The 26,847-nt window shown below is 36.8% G+C and overlaps 1 protein-coding gene across 4 annotated transcripts in view; it reads left to right on the top strand.

The window, feature by feature from the left end:
• LOC117333860 (fibrillin-2-like) overlaps positions 1–25,757 on the top strand; it is a 125,240-nt gene extending 99,483 nt beyond the window's left edge. For 3 of the 4 annotated variants that reach the window (XM_033893275.1, XM_033893277.1, XM_033893279.1), the window contains 22 exons: positions 487–609; positions 1,177–1,302; positions 2,311–2,442; positions 4,373–4,498; positions 5,931–6,083; positions 6,543–6,605; positions 6,946–7,071; positions 7,874–7,993; positions 10,708–10,830; positions 11,115–11,234; positions 11,822–11,947; positions 12,072–12,221; positions 12,526–12,579; positions 14,039–14,164; positions 14,981–15,103; positions 17,306–17,425; positions 17,705–17,833; positions 18,532–18,648; positions 19,685–19,807; positions 20,824–20,926; positions 22,453–22,648; positions 22,837–25,757. In XM_033893275.1, coding sequence (XP_033749166.1) covers positions 487–609; positions 1,177–1,302; positions 2,311–2,442; positions 4,373–4,498; positions 5,931–6,083; positions 6,543–6,605; positions 6,946–7,071; positions 7,874–7,993; positions 10,708–10,830; positions 11,115–11,234; positions 11,822–11,947; positions 12,072–12,221; positions 12,526–12,579; positions 14,039–14,164; positions 14,981–15,103; positions 17,306–17,425; positions 17,705–17,833; positions 18,532–18,648; positions 19,685–19,807; positions 20,824–20,926; positions 22,453–22,648; positions 22,837–23,232 — 2,975 coding nt within the window. In that variant the 3' untranslated portion in view covers positions 23,233–25,757. Of the gene's footprint in view, positions 1–486; positions 610–1,176; positions 1,303–2,310; positions 2,443–4,372; positions 4,499–5,930; positions 6,084–6,542; positions 6,606–6,945; positions 7,072–7,873; positions 7,994–10,707; positions 10,831–11,114; positions 11,235–11,821; positions 11,948–12,071; positions 12,222–12,525; positions 12,580–14,038; positions 14,165–14,980; positions 15,104–17,305; positions 17,426–17,704; positions 17,883–18,531; positions 18,649–19,684; positions 19,808–20,823; positions 20,927–22,452; positions 22,649–22,836 lie in introns of those variants that run through there. The other variant, XM_033893276.1, reaches the window with a different exon arrangement.
• Positions 25,758–26,847: the final 1,090 nt, after the last annotated feature.

Raw genomic sequence — 26,847 nt, forward strand, 5'->3', positions numbered from 1 at the left:
ATTTTATAGATAAGTCAAGTTTAGAAACTAATAGTTTAATAGGTGCAAAAGTAGCTTTATCTAATCATAATATAATTATATCTAGCATATTTGCTATTGGCCAGCCAAATTTGATTGACAGGCAGAATGGTCTAGTATTCTTCAGGCAGAATGGTCTAGTATTCTTCGAATTTGATTGCCCTTTTTTTTTTCGGAACAGACTCTGTGGTCTAGTATACTACATATTCCTCCAACTATTAACATGGTCCGTAGCAGTTTGAGCTAGCAGACTTTTACTGTACAAGAACTTCACATCATTATTACCTCACAACTTAAATAGTTGTTTTGTTTTTCTTTGTTGTTTTTTCTTTGTGACCACTAGTTACCTCCCTTGTGTGAACATTTTTAGGCCATTGTCATCAGTTACAGGGCTAATAAAATTGTGTGGTGTGTGTGGCCCATCGTCCTTCTTTAAAGGTTGATTCATGACCTGTTGACTACTTTCAGACAGAAATGAATGTACAGCGAGACCAGGGCGCTGTAGGAATGGGACGTGTGAAAATCTTATTGGAGGTTTCCGTTGTCATTGTTCTCCTGGGTTCATCGTTTCCAACAACCAAGAATGTCAAGGTACGTATAATGTTAAATAAACTTAATGGCATGTTTTACATGAAGAAAAAAAACTTTTGACTGTATGGTGAAACAGATCTGAAGAATTTGTACATATCCTTTGAGCAAATCTGACAAGATTTTAGATCATCTGAGTCTCCGATGATCTATTGCGATCACCTTTTGTCTGGTGTTGTGTGTCGTGTGTCATCTGTCGTCCTTCGTAAACCATTTACATTTTCAACTTCTTCTCAATTACCAACAGACTCAGATACCTGATATTAGGTCTGTAGCATGTGGGGATGAAGGGCTACCAAGTTTGTTCAAGTGGATGACCTTGTTAGCATGCTTGGATGAAGGGCTACCATGTTTGTTCAAATGGATGACCTTGACCTTCATTCAAGGTCACAGGGGCCAAATATGCTAAAATATATCAAAACTCAGGTGACTGTTAGGACCCTTGGGCCTCTTGTTTGTATTTAGGCCATTTCTGATATGTATGCATGCTTAACTTTATAACTTGTTTAGTTAAGAATTCACTGTTACAGTGTTTATTGACTATTGCTATTTATTTTTTGCTTTCAATAGATGTGAATGAATGTCTGGACCAGATCGGTTTGTGTCAAAATGGCCGCTGTGTCAACACATTGGGTAGCTTCACTTGTGCATGTCCTCAGGGCTTCCAAATAACTAGAGATGGCATGGACTGTCGAGGTAAGTTGTCCAAGATGGATAATGGAAATTAGTCACAGCTATGGACAGCACTAACTCTAAGAACAATAGTACACTGTACAAACAAATATGCTATTCTTAAGAATGCTGATGTATTTTCAGTTCACCGTGGTCGTGGTGAGATGTCAATCTGTCATCCATCAGCTTTTCCTAAAAATCACTACTAGTCATGAATGATTGAATAGATTTTGAGCAGATTTGGTCTTAAGCATCCTTGGGTGAAGCGGAACCAATTTTGTATGGTCAGAGGGTCTGTGACCCCCTCTGCAGGGTTTGAGGGGCAGTGCCCAATAGGGGAAATGAAGAAAATCTTTAAAATCATTCTTCTTCAATCTATAGAAATGAAAGGATTTGGTCTGAAGCATATTTGGGTCAAAGGAAACTTGGGGTCTAACCCGCAGGGACATGTGTGCAGTGCCCAATAGGGATACTACAGCAAATCCTTCTTTCGCTGTAGAAATGCAATGTTTTGTTATAAACATGGCAGTATCCATGTTCAATACAAGTCATCTGGGCTTCTTGTTCTACCTGTGATTAAAGATCATCTTTATTGGTTCCCTTGTCAGTGTTTCTCAATGACACAAGAACAATTTACATTTTCAATTTCTTAATAACCAACAGGCTCAGAGACCTGATATTGGGTGTGTAGCATGCTGGGATGAAGCGCTACCAATTTCGTTCAAATAGATGACCTTGACTTTCATTCAAGGTCACAGGGGTCAAATATGCTCAAATCTTTAAACGACTTCTTCTTGATAACCAAAAGGCCCAGAGACCCAATATTACGTCTGTAGCATGCTGGGATGAAGGGCAACAAAGTTTTTCAAATGGTTGACCTTGACCTTCATTCAAGGTCACAGGGGCCAAATATGCTAAAATATATAAAAAAAAACTCGGTTGACCGTTAAGGCTCATTGGCCTCTTGTCTATTATATAATTTACTTTAACATATAAATGTAATATTATAAGTTTTCTTTATTTTGTGTGCAGATATTGATGAATGTGTGGAGAGAGACAACATTTGTCTGGCTGGGAGCTGTGTTAACAGTGAGGGATCCTACAAATGTATCTGTAATGAAGGCTACATGCTACAACAGTTAGATAATAATCAGTTCTGTATCGGTAAGTACAGGTCTGAACAACAGTTAGATAATAATCAGTTCTGTATTGGTAACAATAGTTAGATAATAATCAGTTCTGTATTGGTAACAACAGTTAGATAATAATCAGTTCTGTATTGGTAAGTATAGGTCTGAACAACAGTTAGATAATAATCTGTTCTGTCTCGGTAAGTATAGGTCTGAACAACAGTTGGTAAGTACAGGTCTGAACAACAGTTAGATAATAATCTGTTCTGTATCAGTAAGTATAGGTCTGAACAACAGTTAGATAATAATCAGTTCTGTATTGGTAAGTATAGGTCTGAACAACAGTTAGATAATAATCTGTTCTGTATTGGTAACAACAGTTAGATAATAATCAGTTCTGTATTGGTAACAACAGTTAGATAATAATCAGTTCTGTATTGGTAAGTATAGGTCTGAACAACAGTTAGATAATAATCTGTTCTGTATCGGTAAGTATAGGTCTGAACAACAGTTAGATAATAATCAGTTCTGTATTGGTAACAACAGTTAGATAATAATCAGTTCTGTATTGGTAACAACAGTTAGATAATAATCAGTTCTGTATTGGTAAGTATAGGTCTGAACAACAGTTAGATAATAATCAGTTCTGTATTGGTAAGTATAGGTCTGAACAACAGTTAGATAATAATCTGTTCTGTATCGGTAAGTATAGGCCTAAACAACAGTTAGATAATAATCAGTTCTGTATCGGTAAGTATAGGTCTAAACAACAGATAATAATCAGTTCTGTATTGGTAAGTATAGGTCTAAACAACAGTTAGATAATAATCAGTTCTGTATTGGTAACAACAGTTAGATAATAATCAGTTCTGTATTGGTAACAACAGTTAGATAATAATCAGTTCTGAATTGGTAACAACAGTTAGATAATAATCAGTTCTGTATTGGTAAGTACAGGTCTAAACAACAGTTAGATGATAATCTGTTCTGTATTGGTAACAACAGTTAGATAATAATCAGTTCTGTATTGGTAACAACAGTTAGATAATAATCAGTTCTGTATTGGTAACAACAGTTAGATAATAATCAGTTCTGTATTGGTAACAACAGTTAGATAATAATCAGTTCTGTATTGGTAAGTATAGGTCTGAACAACAGTTAGATAATAATCAGTTCTGTATTGGTAACAACAGTTAGATAATAATCAGTTCTGTATTGGTAACAACAGTTAGATAATCAGTTCTGTATTGGTAAGTATAGGTCTGAACAACAGTTAGATAATAATCAGTTCTGTATTGGTAACAACAGTTAGATAATAATCAGTTCTGTATTGGTAACAACAGTTAGATAATAATCAGTTCTGAATTGGTAAGTATAGGTCTGAACAACAGTTAGATAATAATCAGTTCTGTATTGGTAAGTATAGGTCTGAACAACAGTTAGATAATAATCAGTTCTGTATTGGTAAGTATAGGTCTGAACAACAGTTAGATAATAATCAGTTCTGTATCGGTAACAACAGTTAGATAATAATCAGTTCTGTATTGGTAAGTACAGGTCTAAACAACAGTTAGATAATAATCAGTTCTGTATCGGTAACAACAGTTAGATAATAATCAGTTCTGTATTGGTAACAACAGTTAGATAATAATCAGTTCTGTATTGGTAAGTATAGGTCTGAACAACAGTTAGATAATAATCAGTTCTGTATTGGTAACAACAGTTAGATAATAATCAGTTCTGTATTGGTAACAACAGTTAGATAATAATCAGTTCTGTATTGGTAAGTATAGGTCTGAACAACAGTTAGATAATAATCAGTTCTGTATCGGTAAGTATAGGTCTAAACAACAGTTAGATAATAATCAGTTCTGTATTGGTAACAACAGTTAGATAATAATCTGTTCTGTATCGGTAAGTATAGGTCTGAACAACAGTTAGATGATAATCCTGTATTTTTTCAGATGTGAATGAGTGCGAGACTATCCCGGGTGTGTGTGCTAATGGCCAATGTGAGAATATTGACGGAGGATATCGCTGTCAGTGTCCGCCAAACACCCTTCTCACCGACGATGGCATGATGTGTCTGGGTATGTACATACATCTGTTTATAGCAGATTCATCTATACAAACTAGCAGTGTATATGACTGATAATGTCCATCTCATATGAGGAACAATCACAGCCCCTTCAATGACAGTCTGGTACATCTCTAGGTCAGACTCGGTAGTATTATACCCGGTACATCTCTAGGTCAGACTCGGTAGTATTATACCCGGTACATCTCTAGGTCAGACTCGGTAGTATTATACCCGGTACATCTCTAGGTCAGACTCAATAGTATTATACCATGTCTATCTGATTTAATTTTCAATGAGCCTAAAATTCTTAATCAGATACAAATATTGTTTTGATGAGACCAGAGTTCCTTCTGATAGGATCAGACCCGGGCAAAGAGTTTCAGATGTAAAAGAACCTTTAAATTACGGAAATTCTTTCAAGCCAAAACAATAACGAGTAACTGAAATGGAAGTTCACCTGAATGAAACAAAGTTTGACTTTATACTTAAAATTATCGTTGTTTTGCTATTTTCTTTGAGAATTATTATTTGCTTAAATTGTGCAAATCATTATATATTGTATATGTATGGAGAACTGAAGTGGCACATGCACATCAGGTTGAAAACATGTATAATTAAGAAATGTATTTGTGTCCATATAAAATGTATTTCAAGTACACATAGTTGAATTGTTAATATCTCAAGATCTATCCTAGAGCCTGTAACATGTAAATATATCAGCAAGTAACATAATACTGTATAAACAGATGGTTGTATGTGTGTCTTACATAAAGAATAGCAGAAAGTTGCAAAGATAAAGTAGAATAACTCGGGTGACTGGTAAACTTGGGTGACTGGTAAACTTGGGTGACTGGTAAACTTGGGTGACTCTGGTAAACTTGGGTGTCTCTGGTAAACTTGGGTGACTGGTAAACTTGGATGACTGGTAAACTTGGGTGACTGGTAAACTTGGGTGACTCTGGTAAACTTGGGTGACTGGTAAACTTGGGTGACTCTGGTAAACTTGGGTGACTGGTAAACTTGGGTGACTGGTAAACTTGGGTGACTCTGGTAAACTTGGGTGACTCTGGTAAACTTGGGTGACTGGTAAACTTGGGTGACTCTTGTAAACTTGGGTGACTCTGGTAAACTTGGGTGACTGGTAAACTTGGGTGACTCTGGTAAACTTGGGTGACTGGTAAACTTGGGTGACTCTGGTAAACTTGGGTGTCTCTGGTAAACTTGGGTAACTGGTAAACTTGGGTGACTCTGGTAAACTTGGGTGACTGGTAAACTTGGGTGACTGGTAAACTTGGGTGACTGGTAAACTTGGGTGACTCTGGTAAACTTGGGTGTCTGGTAAACTTGGGTGACTGGTAAACTTGGGTGACTCTGGTAAACTTGGGTGTCTCAGGTAGTAATGTTTGGAAACCATTTACTTAAAAATTGACTTTTGATTCCAGATGTCAGAGAAGGAAATTGCTTTGGACGGTTTCAGGATGGTCTTTGTCTTGAGGCCTTCACTCGGAACATGACCAAGGCTATGTGCTGTTGTACAGTGGGGCAGGCCTGGGGAAACACCAACCTGTGTGAGGTGTGTCCTCAGAGGGGTGAAGGTAAGGTCAGGGGTTATCAGGCACAAACAACATCAGGGACCTTTGTTAAAAGTATGAATGTGTCAAGGATAAAATAGGTCAGAGGTCATCAGGCACTAACAGCACCATGGGCCTTTGTTAAAAGTATGAACTTGTCAAGGATAAAATAAGGTCAGAGGTCATCAGGCATTAACATTACCATGGGCCTTTGTTATAAGTATGAACTTGTCAAGGATGAAATAAGGTCATAGGTCATTCTGTATTTAAAGTTAAATATAGATTGTAGACCATTTTAGGTAGTTTTAGAACATTATGGAATTGTTCCCAGCAATGTGTTATAATCAGTGTGTATTGGGATCTAATTTTGATTTGTAGAGTATTTTGTTTCTATGGAAACCATTTGAAATAATTTTTGATAGCCCTTACTTTCAGATGGTAATGAAGGACTGTTGATTGTCTATTTGTTTGTTGTATTTCCAGCCAGCTTTGATGCGCTATGTCCTGACACTGGAGTTATCACAAGTCCTGACGGTGGAACTATGGGTAAGGGTGTCAGCCAGATCACAAAACAGTGTCATTATAGATCGCTCATATACTACTGTAACAATACATAAAAAAGTAATTAGAAATAGGATTTTTAATATAAGATCCTTTTATAAATGACATTGTGCAACCCGATATCATTATATTATGTTTGCATTAAAAAATTTTGTGCTGTTCATTGCATAGTAGAATTATTCTATCGCACAGATTATTTTCTTTGTAGATGTCTTCGTCAGTGTCTTGATGACATCTTATTATAAATCTCTCGTTTACTGATTTAAAAACTAATTACAGTAAAATCATTATATATATGTATATAATTACCTTCATTTCTTTATAGATGTTAATGAATGTATGATGATTCCTGGTCTGTGTGAGAATGGACAGTGTGTAAATACAGATGGCTCGTTCCGTTGTGAATGCGGTCAAGGCTTTATCTTGGATGACACCGGCCGACGATGTGTGGGTCAGTATCAAACCTTTGTGGTCAAAAGCTTTTGATGATACTAATTACACCATATCGACCAACTCTCTTTTATATCGAACAGAGATGGTTCCTAATTTTACACATAAAATAACAGTTAAAGTTTCATAATGATCCGTTTTAAAAATTCATTTAGTCCACGAGAAAAATCTGCCTTAAACATGTAGGTTGTTATATCATTAAGGCATTAACTTGTCAGAAGGTGGTCTATAGAACTGAATAAAGATTTACATCATAGATGTTAAAAAATTAACATAATTAATATATATATAACTGGAAATTTCAAGAAATAAGCAAGTATGTGTCACGATCCCTTTATCTAAACATTTACATATAAGTATTGTGGTTAACAAAAACATCAAAATATTTTAGATCAGTTTGATAATACAGTCTTTTTCATCAACATGTTTTAATGCATAGAAATTCACAATTAACTTTCTGTATTAACTTTTGAAAGAACTGTTTGTTTGTTCAGATGTTTCCATAAACTTAACTTGTACATGTTTACTACATTATAAACAGATTTTTAACTAAAGCTGGCCTGAATGACTTAAACTTTCAATGGACTGTATGACATATTGACTATTGGAAAACATTCAATGGACTGTATGACATATTGACTATTGGAAAACATTCAATGGACTGTATGACATATTGACTATTGGAAAACATTCAATGGACTGTATGACATATTGACTATAGGAAAACAACTGAGATGTAGAGTTGAATTGTAACGAATCAAGAACAGGAATATACAGACTGATGAATTACTGTTGTGTTTTAGATAATAACGAGTGTTTGGCTGGTAACATCTGTGGCAACGGAACGTGTACCAATGTAGAGGGAGGATTCCAATGTAACTGTGCCAATGGTTTTATGCCAGGAATGGACAATACGTGTGAAGGTAACTCATACAGAGTCACTTAAGGGACAATAATTGTGAAGGTAACTCATAAAGAGTCACTTAATGGTCAATACTTGTGAAGGTAACTCATAGAGTCAGTCATTAAGTGGTCAATAATTGTGAAGGTAACTAACTCATAGTCACTTAGTGGACAATAATTGTGAAGGTAACTCATAAAGAGTCACTTAGTGGTCAATAATTGTGAAGGTAACTAACTCATAAAGAGTCACTTAGTGGTCAATAATTGTGAAGGTAACTCATAGAGTCACTTAGTGGTCAATAATTGTGAAGGTAACTCATAAAGAGTCATTTAGTGGTCAATACTTGTGAAGGTAACTCATAAAGAGTCATTAAGTGGTCAATAATTGTGAAGGTAACTAACTTATAGTCACTTAGTGGACAATAATTGTGAAGGTAACTCATAAAGAGTCACTTAGTGGTCAATAATTGTGAAGGTAACTAACTCATAAAGAGTCACTTAGTGGTCAATAATTGTGAAGGTAACTCATAAATAGTCACTTAGTGGTCAATACTTGTGAAGGTAACTCATAGAGTCACTTAGTGGTCAATTATTGTGAAGGTAACTCATAAAGAGTCACTTAGTGGTCAATAATTGTGAAGGTAACTAACTCATAAAGAGTCACTTAGTGGTCAATAATTGTGAAGGTAACTCATAAAGAGTCACTTAGTGGTCAATAATTGTGAAGGTAACTCATAGAGTCACTTAGTGGTCAATACTTGTGAAGGTAACTCATAAAGAGTCACTTAGTGGTCAATAATTGTGAAGGTAACTCATAAAGAGTCACTTAGTGGTCAATACTTGTGAAGGTAACTCATAAAGAGTCACTTAGTGGTCAATAATTGTGAAGGTAACTCATAGTCATTTAAGGGACATAACTCTTGTCACCAGTGTTAGAAAATTTGCAGTGCTGCTAAGATGTAGTGCTGTTACAACTCTGTCACCAGTGTTAGAGAATTTGCTGTGCTGCTACGATAACTCTGTCACCAGTGTTAGAGAATTTCCAGTGCTGCTACGATAACTCCGTCACCAGTGTTAGAGAATTTCCAGTGCTGCTACGATAACTCTGTCACCAGTGTTAGAGAATTTGCAGTGCTACCACGGAGTAGTTCTGTTATAACTCTGTCACCAGTGTTAGAGAATTTGCAGTGCTACCACGGAATAGTTCTGTTATAACTCTGTCACCAGTGCATGCCTTACAGAAAATATATTGGACATCCATTCCACTATAATAATTGTAATCTTTCTTTTACTTGTGTGTGATATAGATAGTCTTGAAAAAGAGATTCAGTTGGTACAACATGCAATATCGGTACATTGTCCTATTTTTATAAAAAAACAATTTGTATCTATATTACTTAGTTAAGGTTATAGATGTCTTTAGGTCACCTGATATGAGGTCTCAAGTTACCTATTGCGATCTTAATTTATCCATTGTATGTTGTCTGTCATCTGTTCGAAAACAATTTACATTTTCGACCTCATAGAAACCCCTGAACCAATTTCAATGAAATTTTGTAGAAAAAATTCCATGGCCAAAGGGTAACCGAAATTGTCATGTTATCATCATATATATAATGCATTTGTATATGTATTACTTGGATAAGGTTATAGGTGTTAAGGTTAATTATATGTCCTAGGTTACCAGGTATGTACTAAGATCCTTAGCATTTAACGGACCATACATCATGCTTGTTGCATATAGGACAAGTTCAAGGTCACCATCTTGTCTTTTGTTTTGAATAAAAGGACAAAGTCCTTGTTTTAATGTGTTTTGTGTAAAGAAAAGATCAATAACTTCATGTTTAGGACAAGGTCAAGGTCACCATCTTATCTTTTGAATGTAATACGTGTGGTAATCGAAAAGATCGGGGACATGCCTTTCCACTTTAATAGCCTGGTAAAATATTTTGGATGATTCTGTACTTTCCCTCAGATTTTGATGTTTTGATGATTCCGTACTTTCCCTCAGATTTTGATGTTTTGATGATTCTGTACTTTCCCCTTCAGATGATGATGTTTTGATGATTCTGTACTTTCCCTCAGATTTTGATGTTTTGATGATTCTGTACTTTCCCCCTTAGATGATGATGTTTTGATGATTCCGTACTTTCCCTCAGATTTTGATGTTTAGATGATTCCGTACTTTCCCTCAGATTTTGATGTTTTGATGATTCCGTACTTTCCCTCAGATGATGATGTTTTGATGATTCTGTACTTTCCCTCAGATTTTGATGTTTTGATGATTCCGTACTTTCCCCCTCAGATTTTGATGTTTTGATGATTCCGTACTTTCCCTCAGATTTTGATGTTTTGATGATTCTGTACTTTCCCCCTCAGATGATGATGTTTTGATGATTCTGTACTTTCCCTCAGATTTTGATGTTTTGATGATTCCGTACTTTCCCTCAGATTTTGATGTTTTGATGATTCCGTACTTTCTCTCAGATTTTGATGTTTTGATGATTCTGTACTTTCTCTCAGATTTTGATGTTTTGATGATTCTGTACTTTCTCTCAGATTTTGATTTTTTGATGATTCCGTACTTTCCCTCAGATTTTGATGTTTTGATGAATCCGTACTTTCCCTCAGATTTTGATGATTCTGTACTTTCCCTCAGATTTTGATTTTTTGATGATTCCGTACTTTCCCTCAGATTTTGATGTTTTGATGATACATACTTTTTCTTCCTCAGATGTCGATGAATGCCAGACTGACCAGAATAACTGTGCTTTCCGCTGTGTTAACATTCCCGGCTCCTTCAGATGTATCTGTCCTAAAGGATATAACCTGGCACCGGACGGAATCCACTGTCAAGGTCGGTCAAAACAGAATCAGTGACAAGAACCCACAGATACTGCCAACATGACTATGATAGTCTGTTCTCCTGTCTTAAACTCACCGCTTTGTGATGAAGAACTACAGCATATTGAATGCCGAGATTCCTCTGAGATTCTTTATATACATTTTAATATGGAAACACTTTGCACAGTATATTGAACGATTTTCATTGCTGTAAAAAGTTATGTTTAAAATTTGTGAAACTTTTTGTCATAAATTTAATGATAATGAATTGTATGTAAAATCTTTGCTGTTTGACAGATGTGGACGAGTGTGTGATGGGAAACCACCAGTGTCGGTACGCCTGTAAGAACCTCGTCGGGACCTTCATGTGTGTCTGTCCCGAGGGCTACAGGGAAGTAGGTCACAATGACTGTAGAGGTAAGAATCTTGTCTGACCTTCATGTGTGTCTGTCCCGAGGGCTACAGGGAAGTAGGTCACAATGACTGTAGAGGTAAGAATCTTGTCTGACCTTCATGTGTGTCTGTCCCGAGGGCTACAGGGAAGTAGGTCACAATGAATGTAGAGGTAAGAATATTGTCTGACCTTCATGTGTGTCTGTCCCGAGGGCTACAGGGAAGTAGGTCACAATGACTGTAGAGGTAAGAATCTTGTCTGACCTCCATGTGTGTCTGTCCCGAGGGCTACAGGGAAGTAGGTCACAATGACTGTAGAGGTAAGAATCTTGTCTGACCTCCATGTGTGTCTGTCCCGAGGGCTACAGGGAAGTAGGTCACAATGACTGCCGTGGTTATCTGGAGACAGCGGTACAATGCCGGAGGTTATGGGCTATGCGATGAATTTTGAGTACAAGTACCTTATTGCTTGTACTGGTAATCTAACGAGTGGGCAATACACAAGAAATTAATGGTAAATTCAACTTTTTAAAAACTTTCACCCAATATATTTGTTTGAACCCTAAGTTTATGTTAAATAAGAATCAGTGATGTGGTTTGTATCACTACAGACATTGATGAGTGCACCACAATCCCAGGCGTTTGTAGAAATGGCCGCTGTATCAATACTATCGGAGGTTACAGATGTCGCTGTCATCCTGGCTTCTCCACTAGTCTGGATGGCAAGGAATGTCGGGGTAAGTCAAACCCTTTCTAAGATACATCAACTTTGAGTATTATAGTCCAAAATTCCTTAAACTTTTTATGTTTGAATTCACACGGAGATGTGTACGAAATCTAAAATTTACAATGTGTGTTTAGATACGAGGGAGGATTACTGCTTCTTTGAATTGACTGGAGGTCGATGTAGGATCGGACCGACCATCAGGAGAACCACACAGGTGGAGTGCTGCTGTACTGGTGCTGCCGCCTGGGGTCGGGGCTGTGACAGATGTCCTCGTGTCAACTCCCGTAAGTAGGGCAATCTGAAGGTCACCTTTTAATGATGATGTTACGTATATATGTCACGGTGTTTTCCTGAATAACATGAAATTTTTGGAGACAGTGACTGTCCTATGTTTTTTTCGGTATTGTAATTTTGTCCAAATATCATATGAATTTTAAATTATCTGTATGAAAGGATTTGTTGATATGACATATGCTTCTAATTTCGTAATATATATCATTCCATCCCGCAGTACTTTTCTTACATAAATATTTGTTATACACAATTTAATACATTGGTAAGATAAGAATGTTGTCTGGATTCTTACAGGACAATTTAGAAAGCTGTGTCCGGATGGAATCGGCACCAGACCTGGAGGAGAAGGTAGGGACCAGAAACCAGGGGGGGACTATAGTTTTGTATTGTGTACATCCAACCTTCTTCACATTATCTTATGCAGGCTTTATCTCAAACACTTTTCTGCATTTAATACTAATACTAGGGGTGTGAGTTCCCCTAAACAAGGTAGTGTGTCGTGTACCAAAGTAGGTCATTCTGACCCATATTGTGACCTTTGACCTACTTCAAAAAAAAAATTTGTCCGCAGGCTCTATATCCAACACTTATCAACACTGGCACTCCATACTTTGGGCATGAGTTCACTTATATGAGGTAGTGTGTCGCATACCAAAAGCCTGGCACTCAAATAAACACTTAAGAGCTACTGTGATGGAGCCCCTGCACACTAAACAACCAGATTCTATTCAGTTTCCATACAGCATGATTCTGATACATCTATATGCACGTTCAAGATGTAATACTTTCTTTTAAATACAATTTACTGGGTTTAGGTATCAAATATAGAATTTCTAAATACCAACTCTAAATAAGTTATCAGTTTAAATATCAACTCTAAATAAGTTATCCATTCAAATACCAACTCTAAATAAGTTATCCGTTCAAATACCAACTCTAAATAAGTTATCAGTTTAAATACCAACTCTAAATAAGTTATCAGTTTTAATACCAACTCTAAATAAGTTATCAGTTTTAATACCAACTCTAAATAAGTTATCAGTTTAAATACCAACTCTAAATAAGTTATCAGTTTTAATACCAACTCTAAATCAGTTTTCTGTTTAAATACCAACTCTAAATAAAAAGTTATCAGTTCAAATACCAACTCTAAACAAGTTATCAGTTCAAATACCAACTCTAAATAAGTTATCAGTTTTAATACCAACTCTAAATAAATAAGTTATTAGTTTTAATACCAACTCTAAATAAGTTGTCAGTTTAAATGCCCGCTCTAAATAAGTTATCCGTTTAAATACCAACTCTAAATAAGTTATCAGTTCAAATACCAACTCTAAATAAGTTATCAGTTTTAATACCAACTCTAAATAAGTTATCCGTTGAAATACCAACTCTAAATAAGTTATCCGTTGAAATACCAACTCTAAATAAGTTATCAGTTGAAATAAGCATGATTGATTTTATACCCTAAAATGAGCGATATCATTGATCAAATAAATCACATTGCCTCGATCTTTGAATTTTTTGTTTTCACATCTGAATCCTGATATTAAATTGATGATATTGCTAATATTCATACCACCATATTATATGCAATCAAGTAATGAATAGGTGTCACCAGATTCTATTTCATGGTAAAAGGACGCCACTTATCAGTAAATATCCATAAGATTATAAGTTATTTATCATCTATTCTTGCCATACATTCCGTAGGGGGACTATTTTCATTTTTTACCTGTGACACATTTCCGGTTAGCAACTTTTATCTCTGTAATTTATACAGATATATGATTGACTGTTATTTCAGATATAAACGAGTGTTTACTGTTTCCGGGAAAATGTAAGAACGGTCAGTGTATCAACAAGCCAGGATCTTACGGATGTGTGTGTGACCGCGGCTACAAGACTGACCAAATGGGCACGAGTTGTATAGGTCAGTACAGACAATTTTCTCATATTAACGGTTTTGTTAGCTCACCGGTTACGAGTAACCAAGAGCTAATGCTGTCACCCCGGCGTCCGCGTCCAAAATAAGTTTGGAAAGTTTGTAAGTCCAAAAGTATACACCTCATGCCCTTCTAAGTTGGTTTATACATTCATTAGAGATCCAGGAGTGATGCTGTGGCAAATCATGCAGAAAAAAATTGTGATTTTTTCGCATTTTACCATTTTGTGGACTTAACTTTTTTGGCACACCAAAACCCACTTTAAAGATTTTGGGGGTTAGTTTTGAAAAGTTTTTAAGTCCACACCCTTCTTATTTGGTTTATACATCCATTAGAGGTCTAGGAGTGATATTATGTGACATACAATTTCCAAGTGACATTCTTATACATACATAAAAAATGCATAGTGTGATTGCTGCCGCCGGTGAGCTTTCGCAAGCATTGATTACACTTGTTTGTTTATGGAAATGAAATTTTATGCAACACTGTTTATAAAAGTTTATAATCACTGGTAAATCATTTGACTTTCTGTTGTCAGAAGAGCAAGAAATTCACATGAATTTTACATTTTACAAAAGTAACATATTTGATATCTGATGTTTGCCCGTGAACAGCCTTCCACAAAACACAACCAGTATTGGAATTTTTATAATGTTTTGATGACTACACTGTCACCTTCATCTGACTTATTTTCTCACTGTAACATCTTCACACATAAAATATAATACTGGCTGTGATGTACATGTATCATCTATTCACCAAACTTACCAACATGAAGAAAATGTCGTCTAATGAAATTGTAGATGTAAATGAGTGTGAAGACCAGCGTTCACCATGCGAGTTCACCTGCCTGAACCTTGTTGGGAGCTACAAGTGTACCTGTCCTCCCGGCTATGTCCTCAACATGGACGGCAAGACCTGCCGAGGTAAGACTTGCTAACATAGTGTTAGTAGGGTATGTTTTCAACATGGACAAGACTTGCCGAGGTAGGACTTGCTAACATAGTGTTAGTAGGGTATGTTTTCAACATGGACAAGACCTGCCGAGGTGAGACTTGCTAACATAGTGTTAGTAGGGTATGTTTTCAACATGGACAAGACCTGCCGAGGTGAGACTTGCTAACATAGTGTTAGTAGGGTATGTTTTCAACATGGACAAGACCTGCCGAGGTAGGACTTGCTAACATAGTGTTAGTAGGGTATGTTTTCAACATGGGACAAGACCTGCCGAGGTGAGACTTGCTAACATAGTGTTAGTAGGGTATGTTTTCAACATGGACAAGACCTGCCGAGGTGAGACTTGCTAACATAGTGTTAGTAGGGTATGTTTTCAACATGGACAAGACCTGCCGAGGTGAGACTTGCTAACATAGTGTTAGTAGGGTATGTTCTCGACAGGACAAGACCTGCCGAGGTGAGACTTGCTAACATAGTGTTAGTAGGGTATGTTTTCAACATGGACAAGACCTGCCGAGGTAGGACTTGCTAACATAGTGTTAGTAGGGTATGTTTTCAACATGGACAAGACCTGCCGAGGTAGGACTTGCTAACATAGTGTTAGTAGGGTATGTTTTCAACATGGACAAGACCTGCCGAGGTAAGACTTTCTAACATAGTGTTAGTAGGGTATGTTCTCGACATGGACAAGACCTGCCGAGGTAAGACTTTCTAACATAGTGTTAGTAGGGTATGTTTTCAACATGGACAAGACTTATTGGTCCAACAAGGTTCTGCCAGTCCACCAAAGTTCTGCCAACCATTTCGCGAAGTACTGTAATAACATTCTATAACTTGTTAACATTAGTGTTAGTAGGGTATGTTCTTAACATGGACAAGACCTGTTACGTTAGTCCACCAAAGTTCTGCCAACCATTTCGCGAAGTACTGTAATAACATTCTGTAACTTGTTATTAACATAATGTGGGGTAAAAGAGCATTAAACTTGACAGGTTAAAGAGCCCACACAGGACTAGTTGTTAGAGAATCATTCAATAACTTATTCCTTTAGGGTCAAATGAAATTCTGGTGAGTGATTTGATAAAACAGTAGCTATAGCTATGGCTGGCAGGTTTTTGGTTATCTCTGATGCTAGTATAAATTAGTGTTATTGAAATTCTTTTTTAAAGTCTTTATTTTGTTTTGTTTAATACAGATATAAAACTTCATTAAATTAAACTTAGTATTCCCTTTGGATTTATCTGCATGTAATTCCCTTCAAATCTGCTCAATTACATCATTAATTCATAAGTAAATGATGTAATTAACATCTAACAATAGAATTAAATCAACCCTGCATATGCCGAGTGACATGCCTGGATGATAAACAGGAGAGTATGGGTTTGTTTATCAAATGTAGAGAAGCTTCCCTGCTAATGAATGGTGACTTTTTGTCTTGTCTCTTATTTTCGTCTAACAGACTTGATCACATTGACTCTATAAGTCGTAAATGATGATGTGTTTTTGCCCTTTTCTTTACCTTCTTGGTAGCAACCATTATGTATTTTCAACTTTGGGCCTCTGGTGCGGGTACATACCAGTTTGCCCATGTATGTATGACTTGTTCCACGGTTCATTTACATATAGAGAGACGAGCACTGCATTAGAGAATATGGGTTTTTCCCAGTTTTAATTGGAACTACATGTATAAAGAATTATGGTATTGAGTCTTATATATCATCATTAGGTTAGGTATATTTTCTATCATTTTACACGTTTTGGTAATTTTGTCAAAATCTGTGTTAAGAAAACATAGACTTTAAAAAAATATCTGTTTCAATTGTTTTCAGATCTTTCTTGTGTTAAGTAATATCTATGTTTATTTTAAGTTCTGTGTCTTGTGTTGAGTAATATCTGTGTTTTGTTTTCAGATCCCGATCTTGTACAACATGTATTAAGTAATATCTGTGTTTTCTTGTCAGATCTGGATCTTGTGTTAAGTAAATATTTGTGTATCATTTTCAGATCTGTGTCTTGTGTTAATATCTGTGTTTTGTAGTCAGATCCTGAATCGTGTGTTAAGTTGTATCTGTGTTTTTTTGTCAGATCCTGAATCGTGTGTTAAGTAATATCTGTGTTTTTTTGTCAGATCCTGAATCGTGTGTTAAGTTGTATCTGTGTTTTGTTGTCAGATCTGGATGAGTGTGCCACTATGCAGCATAATTGTCAATACCAATGTATCAACACAGTGGGAAGCTTTCAGTGCGGCTGTGCCAAAGGATTCCGTCGTGGCATCAACAACAGATGCGTGGGTAAGCTGACATATATAGCTGCCCCACATTTACATACATCTGTCCCATTCTTAGTGGAATTTACCAATTTTCTATAAAAAAAATCATATCTGCACTTTCATCTATCTCAAGAGAAAAGTTTAATTCTGATACTCCTTCCACATGGCAGTCAGATGCATATAGTGTTAGCATTTGTCCATTATCCACAAATTTGGTTAAAAGAGTTTGTTTGCCATTTGCTGATGCTGATAATTTTGAAACTGTCGACATATTTAGAACTTTTTGCCTTGTCACCTGTAGATATTAATGAGTGTGAGGAGCAGCCACAGCTGTGTGGTCCTAAGGGAACCTGTAACAACACACCTGGCAGCTTCAGGTGTGTCTGTCTCCGAGGGTACACTGTGGATGAGACGGGCACTAACTGTGTGGGTAAGTCTCTGAGGGTACACTGTGGACGAGACGGGAACTAACTGTGTGGGTAAGTCTCCGAGGGTACACTGTGGACGAGACGGGCACTGACTGTGTGGGTAAGTCAGTACTGGCTATAACGTCTAGAAAGGCAGTAAATTATCTAAGTAAGGATGTCACAGATGAAATTTGTGTGTTTGCAATCTAGAAAGTAAGAATATCTTAAATGTTCTTTATTGGCTGTAAGTGTATTTTGGAGAAAGGGGGGCAACTCTGTTTACTCTGATATTTCTTTAATTAACTGATCATTTGGTTAAATATAGGTGTAGATGAATTTAGTCATCCAGAATGAAAGTATTTTTTGGAGGAAGGGGGACAACTCTGTTTACTCTGATATTTTCTTCATTTAACTGATCATTTGGTTAGATATAGGTGTAGATGAATTTTGTCATCCAGAATGAAAATATATTTTTGAGGAAGGGGGACAACTCTGTTTACTCTGATATTTCTTCTTTAAACTGATCATTTGGTTAGATATAGGTGTTGATGAATTTTGTCATCCAGAATGAGATTTCCCATTGAAAACAAAACATGAATTCAGATGGTTTTCAAGATACTACCAGTATTGTATAGATATCATTTTATTTGGCTATTTTGACAATTATGTTAGTTTAATGTCAATTTTTCATTACTTTTTCACCCTCTGTTCCGCTGACTAGACATTGATGAGTGTGCGAACGGGAAGTGTACTGACGGCTGTGAGAACACCCCTGGTGCCTACCGTTGTCAGTGTCCCCCGGGCTACACTCTCCACCCCAACATTGACCAGTGTATAGGTGAGTATTCAACACTCCATCTGATAACATTCTCCACCTCAGACCAATTCTAACTCATTTAAATTACCAAGGATTTGTTGCAAATGTGTTGATATTGAAAAGCATCATGAACATTTAAGAGTTTCAATGCATAATTACCCACTTTAAGATGTACCTCAATGTCCAGTAAAAAGTAGAAATAAAAAATAAAAAAAAATGCCTAATGCTATTTGTCAATATCACATAGAAAGTTGATGATGAGAGTTTGAATGACATTGACAGTTGATGCAAGAATTTAAATGATTTTGTGATATATTGAGATACAAATTCATCACCACAGACAGTTGATGCAAGAATTTAAATGATTTTGTGATGTATTGAGATACAAATCCATCACCACAGTCAGTTGATGTGATTCTTTAATGATTTTGTGATGTATTGACATACAAATTCATCACCACAGTCAGTTGATGTGATTCTTTAATGATTTTGTGATGTATTGAGATACAAATTCATCACCACAGACAGTTGATGTGATTCTTTAATGATTTTGTGATATATTGAGATACAAATTTAACATCACAGACAGTTGATGTGAGAATTTAAATGATTTTGTGATGTATTGAGATACAAATTCATCACCACAGTCAGATGATGTGAGAATTTAAATGATTTTGTGATGTATTGAGATACAAATTTAACATCACAGACAGTTGATGCGAGAATTTAAATGATTTTGTGATGTATTGAGATACAAATTCATCACCACAGACAGTTGATGCGAGAATTTAAATGATTTTGTGATGTATTGAGATACAAATTCATCACCACAGTCAGATGATGTGAGAATTTAAATGATTTTGTGATGTATTGAGATACAAATTCATCACCACAGTCAGATGATGTGAGAATTTAAATGATTTTGTGATGTATTGAGATACAAATTTAACATCACAGACAGTTGATGTGAGAATTTAAATGATTTTGTGATATATTGAGATACAAATTCATCACCACAGTCAGATGATGATGAGTTTGAATGCCTGTGATGTTACAGATGACAATGAGTGTAACAACCAGGGGATGTGTGGGGAGGCCGAGTGTAGTAATGAAGAGGGAAGCTACATTTGTTTCTGTCCACCGGGACTCGAGTTTGACCCCAATATAATGGCTTGTATTGGTAAGTACTGTCATGGACATATTGGTCTACTGTTTTAGTAATAGCACCTTTTAGATGTTATTTATCATTAAAACTGGAAGCAATCTGTAAATGATAGTGATAGTGTTGTATGTAAAGATACTTGTATTGAAGTTAATGTTGTGATGTTTAAACAATGTTCACTTGACTTGATATCGAAAAAAAAAAGATACTTTTGTAAAGACATAATTTTATAAAGAATGAAGAGGAAATATACTTTAAATTCAGAAAAATCTGTTACAGAAACAAATGATTTTCTTCCCACAAGTCAATTCAGTCTTACCAGGTGCTATTTTATTTATAGCAATCTTAATAGATAACCTGTGAGGTATGTTAAACAAATCCAAAAGGTCCCAGGGACATGTACTATGGCCTACTTAGACTATATTATCAAAAGAAAACACTGTGTGACATCAACTGATGTTGAATACTATGAGCTAAAATATGTAGCTAAATATTGTACAATAAAATAAGTTACAAGTTGATAAGAAAAATATTCAACACATTTGATGCACCCACTTCTAGTTCTTGTTTACCAGAAAACACAAGGCACATAATGTTGAATTATTGAGGACACTTTTAAGACTTTCTAAGTCACCTGTATAAATAATGGCCAGGATTCAACTTGCATTCTTTGGTGAAAAACCACCATTACAAATCCAAGGGATGTATTTTACAAGATGTAACCTTGGTCACCCACTTTGGCTTGAATAGACAAGGGGGGCTGAACAAGGGAGGAATTGGACCTGGTCAGACAGGTGACCTTGTACATTCACATGAACAATCCTAGGTGACAGGAGTGAGTAGTGATATATCCACTTTGCCATAAAAGAACACATTGGACCACCCTTATAAAATACAACAAGATAGCATAGAGTGTTTATTGAAGTTTAAGTGATTCGAGATGCATTGAAGTCTCGGATGAATTTCTAAGGATTGACTGTATGCTGTTTTAATCTTTGCAGTTTACTATTAACACATGTTTTCTATTGCTTTAGATCTAAATGTGTGCAATAGTCATCCCTGTCTGTTTGGCTGTTCACCCAACGGAGTGACATTTGTCTGTGGCTGTCCGACCGGCTATCAGAGCATTGGACAGGGGTTAGTATTCAGAGTAGAGTATGGCTGTCCGACTGGCTATCAGAGTATTAGACAGGGGTTAGTATTCAGGGTAGAGTATGGCTGTTCGACCGGCTATCAGAGCATTGGACAGGGGTTAGTATTCAGGGTAGTATGACTAAATGTCAGAGTTATAGAAGTATGGCTGTCCGACCGGCTACCAGAGTATTGGACAGGGGTTAGTATTCAGGGTAGAGTATGGCTGTCCGACCGGCTATCAGAGCATTGGACAGGGGTTAGTATTCAGGGTAGAGTATGGCTGTCCGACCGGCTATCAGAGTATTGGACAGAGGTTAGTATTCAGGGTAGAGTATGCCTGTCCGACCGGCTACCAGGGTATTGGACAGGGGTTAGTATTCAGGGTAGAGTATGGCTGTCCGACCGGCTATCAGAGCATTGGACAGGGGTTAGTATTCCGGGTAGAGTATGGCTGTATGACCGTCTATTCAGGGTAGAGTATGGCTGTCCGACCGGCTATCAGAGCATTAGACAGGGGTTAGTATTCAGGGTAGAGTATGGCTGTCCGACCGGCTACCAGAGCATTAGACGGGTTAGTATTCAGGGTAGAGTATGGCTGTCCGACCGGCTATCAGAGCATTAGAGAGGGGTTAGTATTCAGGGTAGAGTATGGCTGTCCGACCGGCTACCAGAGTATTGGGTTAGTATTCAGAGTAGAGTATGGCTGTCCGACCGGCTATCAGAGTATTGGACAGGGGTTAGTATTCAGGGTAGAGTATGGCTGTCCGACCGGCTACCAGGGTATTAGACAGGGGTTAGTATTCAGGGTAGAGTATGGCTGTCCGACCGGCTACCAGGGTATTAGACAGGGGTTAATATTCAGGGTAGAGTATGGCTGTCCGACCGGCTACCAGGGTATTAGACAGGGGTTAGTATTCAGGGTAGAGTATGGCTGTCCGACCGGCTACCAGGGTATTAGACAGGGGTTAGTATTCAGGGTAGAGTATGGCTGTCCGACCGGCTACCAGGGTATTAGACAGGGGTTAGTATTCAGGGTAGAGTATGGCTGTCCGACCGGCTATCAGGGTATTAGACAGGGGTTAGTATTCAGGGTAGAGTATGGCTGTCCGACCGGCTATCAGGGTATTAGACAGAGGTTAGTATTCAGGGTAGAGTATGGCTGTCCGACCGGCTATCAGGGTATTAGACAGAGGTTAGTATTCAGGGTATATATAAAGTATAAGTAAATGTCATGGGTTATAGAAGTCTATGTAAGTCCTGTTTAATGACATTTAATCACTTATTTTACAGTATGTCACCCAGTATATACATAACATGGAAGTTATGTTATAAGAGTTATACCTGAGATATATACTCTTTTAATGGTATTTCTGTAACAGTAGCTTTGTCAATGTAGACATTTCCACACAGAGTTAAATTGGAAACAATTTTACTTTCAATTTATCAAAAACAAATTTTAGACTGGGATTATAAAGTGTCTGAATGTTTTTGTAAGCTCCAGGTGAAGCAGTTTGGATGTTATTTTGCAGGCATTGTGTGTCCACCATCACACCACCCGAGGGTGACCTAAATGAAATCTACCCCAACGGTAATATTCCCCACGTCCCAGCCCCCACAGACGGGTCGGTGCCCCACGGAGAGGGCTGCTATGAATGTGACATTGAGGACCAGGACCTACCCCTCACCAAGCGCAGTAAGAGGGCTGCTGGCCCTCACAACCACAAGGTAAGGAATCCTTCAGAGAAAGTCAACACTAACTTCAGTTTTATATAAAACACATCAGAAATGATGGCCCCAGTGAGTGTAGTACAAGGGCTGTAATTTGCTGGATTTCCTTATTCTAACATTTCAAAAAGATAACCTGGATGTTTGTTTGGTATATAATGAAGTCATTTTCATATGTTATATTGTAGATATCCAAAATTGGTAAGAACAGAAGCCAGGAACATCAGAGTTCAAACAATGCCTCGAGGTCAAACAAGAGTGTCCTTGACCCAGACAAGCCAATTGTGCTGTATCTCAACCGGTCAAGTATTCGACGTAAGACGAAGGTGATGAAGGTACTACCAGCTCTGACAGCACTCAAGAACAATATCAGATACTCTATTGCACGTGGCAACGAGCGACAAATCTTCACCATGCATGAACGGAAAGGCATTAGTTCTTTACGATTCCGGAGGAAACTTCATAAATCTAAGGTGTATCGTCTTCGCATTGCAGGGCGACCAATTCACAAGAAAACTGAAATTGCCGGTAAAAATGTAAACCTTAAGAAAATAGCTATTCGACTAGATATCCACCTTGTATGAGACTACTGATGTTTAAGACTGATATTATTATTGATTCTCTTCAGTCGGCCATTTAACGCAGAACGGACATTGGAAAGGGGAGATAAGTCTGCAATGATGTGGATATTATGTATGCTTGGCCAAGATTTACCGGTATGTAGTTTGTATCACAGACTGCCAGGAATCGCCCCACAACACTAGGGGGCTGTCCACCACTCCCCTACAGATAGGGAGTGATCAATATTTAAGTTTATACTAGTGAGGTGCTATGTGTATGGTATTGTGAGTATCATTAAGGTAGAAGTTGTATGGTAAGGTCATGAATAGAAAATTTGAGAGCAAATTCAATGTGTTGCATGCTTTCAGGATAAAAAAATACAATGAAATTAATCACTACAAGTTATGATACTTACATGTCTAACTTTTTAATGAAAAATAATTTTTTTTAAAAGATAAAAAAATGTAAGACTACTTGAAGGTTATTCTCAAAAAAAGCAATTTTGAATATTCTGACTGAAATCTTTTTTAACATTCCCATAAAGATAAATGGCATTTTATATTATCTTCTTTTTACTCTTTCTAATTGCAAACTTTAATTTCAGATCATTAAATGAGGATTAAGCTGTTAAAAATCATTAGTATGAATATTATTGGAAGTGTATTCATAAGCTGAAGCTTCTTTCTGTCCATTCTGCAGAGATGAAAATCTTCAGCCAGTTGACTGATTTCAGCCTTGCTTTTCTTAAGATTTTCCATTTTCACTCTTCAGCCAGGCAGCTGATTTCAGCCTTTCTTAAAATTTCCATTTTCATCTCTGATTCTGTCAACTTCTTAAAAAGGCACTTCGCTATGTGACCAAATTTGTGAAACTTGTTTTGAAGTTTTAAATTATCACAGGCCTTTATTAAAGTTCGGATTGCTGGAATTTACTTGAATTAGTGCATATCACGACATTTGGGAAACTGGCTAAACATACATCAAAATGGGTGATTGTTTTCTCTACTTTCTGTTTGGTTTAAAGCTGCAGGGCTTACATTGTTTGTTTGTCCCTTTGTCTTTTGTCTTTTGTTGGAGTTAACAATATAAAATGTATATTTCAAGATAACAATAAAATTATATTTGAGCCATTCAAGTCCACAAGCCCTGTTGTATTTAATCTCAGAATCTCCCATACATCATATTGTATCTTACAATATTGTATACTCAGCTTTTGTCATGATATTGAGAACACCTTTATAGAACCAGCTTTTAATTAAGTGTTATGTAATTGTATTGATTGATGAATTTTGTGCATGAACTGTCATAGCTTTGTCATAAGGATGTACCATCAAATATGATAACCTATGTATGATATAGAGTGTGTGTGAAGTAGAGAAATGATGTAAAATCTCATTGTTTTACATAACAGATGTTTTTTTTAGGTAGACTACTGGTGTTTGTCACCACTTTATATAACCCTGAATGTATAGATGATATATATAGTGCTAATATATGTGGTACAACTAGGGAATGAGAGTGCTGGTACATGTATGAGAGGTGTTGGCTGTTTGAATGCGAATAAAAACCTTAAACAGTCGCATTTCAGTGTTAAAACACTGCTCGTTAATCTCAGTGCTGTCAGGTCAAAAACTAATTTGGCCATTTACCTGGAAATAAGTGATGATATGATGAAAAAGACTGAAAACACCTGATATTGATTACATTTAAAATCTATTTATGTCTTCTAAATGACTTTTAGGAAGCTGAAATAATTACAATAATTCATAAACACAATATAGATTACAAAGAAGTTTTTATTTTGATGTTATATCCATGCAATATGGTATTGATTATATACCATTTTGTTTGATGTCTTTCTAGAGCATTCTTTTAGCCTTGACCTTGAAGGGCGCTGACACTGTAATCTAACATAAAAACGAACAAGCTCTGTTATAGAACAAAAATGTTTAAAACATCAGGTATTCTCACTAGACCAAATGATTAATCTGTGCTGTGACATTCAAGGTCTTCAGCATTATTCCTTTGCCACGGTATCTTAATTTGACTGGTTAAAAACACGCCGAATTTTACTCCTATCCCCGTCTAGCAGCTATATATGAAGGTCTGATTAATGGTATATCTCATATGTGACACGTATACAAATGTAATTCCAACTGACAATGTGTGGGGGATGTGAGCGGTGAAATTGGCAGCTTATAACATATATATATAACGTTTGTACAAGATTAACGTTTCACAATAAATGAGTGCGCTGTTTTCTGCCTAACAAAAGTTTCTCACAAAATTTTAACTTAGCTGTATGATTTTCCTTATTTTTGAAAAAATCAAGTCACCTTTATATCCTGAGACTTTGAAGCTTTGTAATAAGATAGATACAACGTTCGACAAAGTTTGATACAAAATTTGATAAAAAGTTTGGTACTACTAAAGCAAAGATGACGTGGAGTCTATCGTACTCTCTACAAAAAATGTGCCTGGGTACTTCCGCTGTCAGGGAGACGATTTGTAAACTATACAGACTTTTAACTAATAAACATGATACTGGACATTTGTGTTTGAGTTTTGTTTTGCCTGGCCTAACAGAACGGGACCTATCGCTTTATGGTGCATCATCTGTCGTCTGTCCTGGTCAGCTGTAAACTTGTCTTCAGTATAATAATGATAATTCACTTACATTTTTAGGTCATCTGTAGCGGTCCGCGTCCGTAAACTTTTAATTCAAACTTCTTGATAACCAGAAAAGTGAGGGTACTGATAGTTTGCATGTAGCTTCCTTGGAGAAAGCTCTACCAAGTTTGTTCAAATGGATGTCCTTGACCAACTTTCAAGGTCACAGGGGTCAAATAGGCAAAAATCTTCAAACAACTTCTCCTCAATAACCAAGAGGCCCAGGGACTTGATGGAGGTCATGTAGCGTACTGGAATGAAGGGCTACCAAGTTTGTTCAAGTGAATGACCTTTACCTACATTCAAGGTCATAGGGGTTGAATTGGCTGAAATTTTTTAACGACTTCTTCTCGTTAACCAAGAGTGCCAGGGAGTTGATATTGGGTCTTTAACATGCCGGGGATGAAGGGCTACCAAGTTTGTTTATTTCAAGATCACAGGGGTCAGATAGGCTAAAATCTTGAAGCGGCTTCTCAGTAACCAAGAACAGTAGGGAGTTGATATTGGATCTGTAGCATGCTGGGGTAAAGTGCTACCAACTTTGTTCAAATGAATGACCTTGATCTACTTTCAATGTCACTGAGGTCAAATAGACTAAAATCTCAAAATGACTTCTCAATCACCAATAGGCCCAGGGACTTGATATTTGGCCTGTATCCATGCCTGAGTGAAGAGGTACCAAGGTTGTTCAAATGAATGACCTTGACCTACTTTCAATGTCACCGAGGTCAAATAGACTAAAATTTCAAAATGACTTCTCAATAACCAATAGGCCCAGGGACTTGATATTTGGCCTGTATCCATGCCTGGGTGAAGGGGTACCCAGGTTGTTCAAATGAATGACCTTGACCTACATTAAAGATCACAGTGGTCAAATAGGCTTAAATCTTCAAACAATGATTGTTTTATAGCAAGAGACTCCGTTATGCGATATTAGGCCAGTAGTATGCTGGAATGAAGGACTAGACA

This window comes from Pecten maximus, chromosome 9 (genome assembly GCF_902652985.1).
Source record: "Pecten maximus chromosome 9, xPecMax1.1, whole genome shotgun sequence".
Classification (NCBI taxonomy): Eukaryota; Metazoa; Mollusca; class Bivalvia; order Pectinida; family Pectinidae; genus Pecten; species Pecten maximus.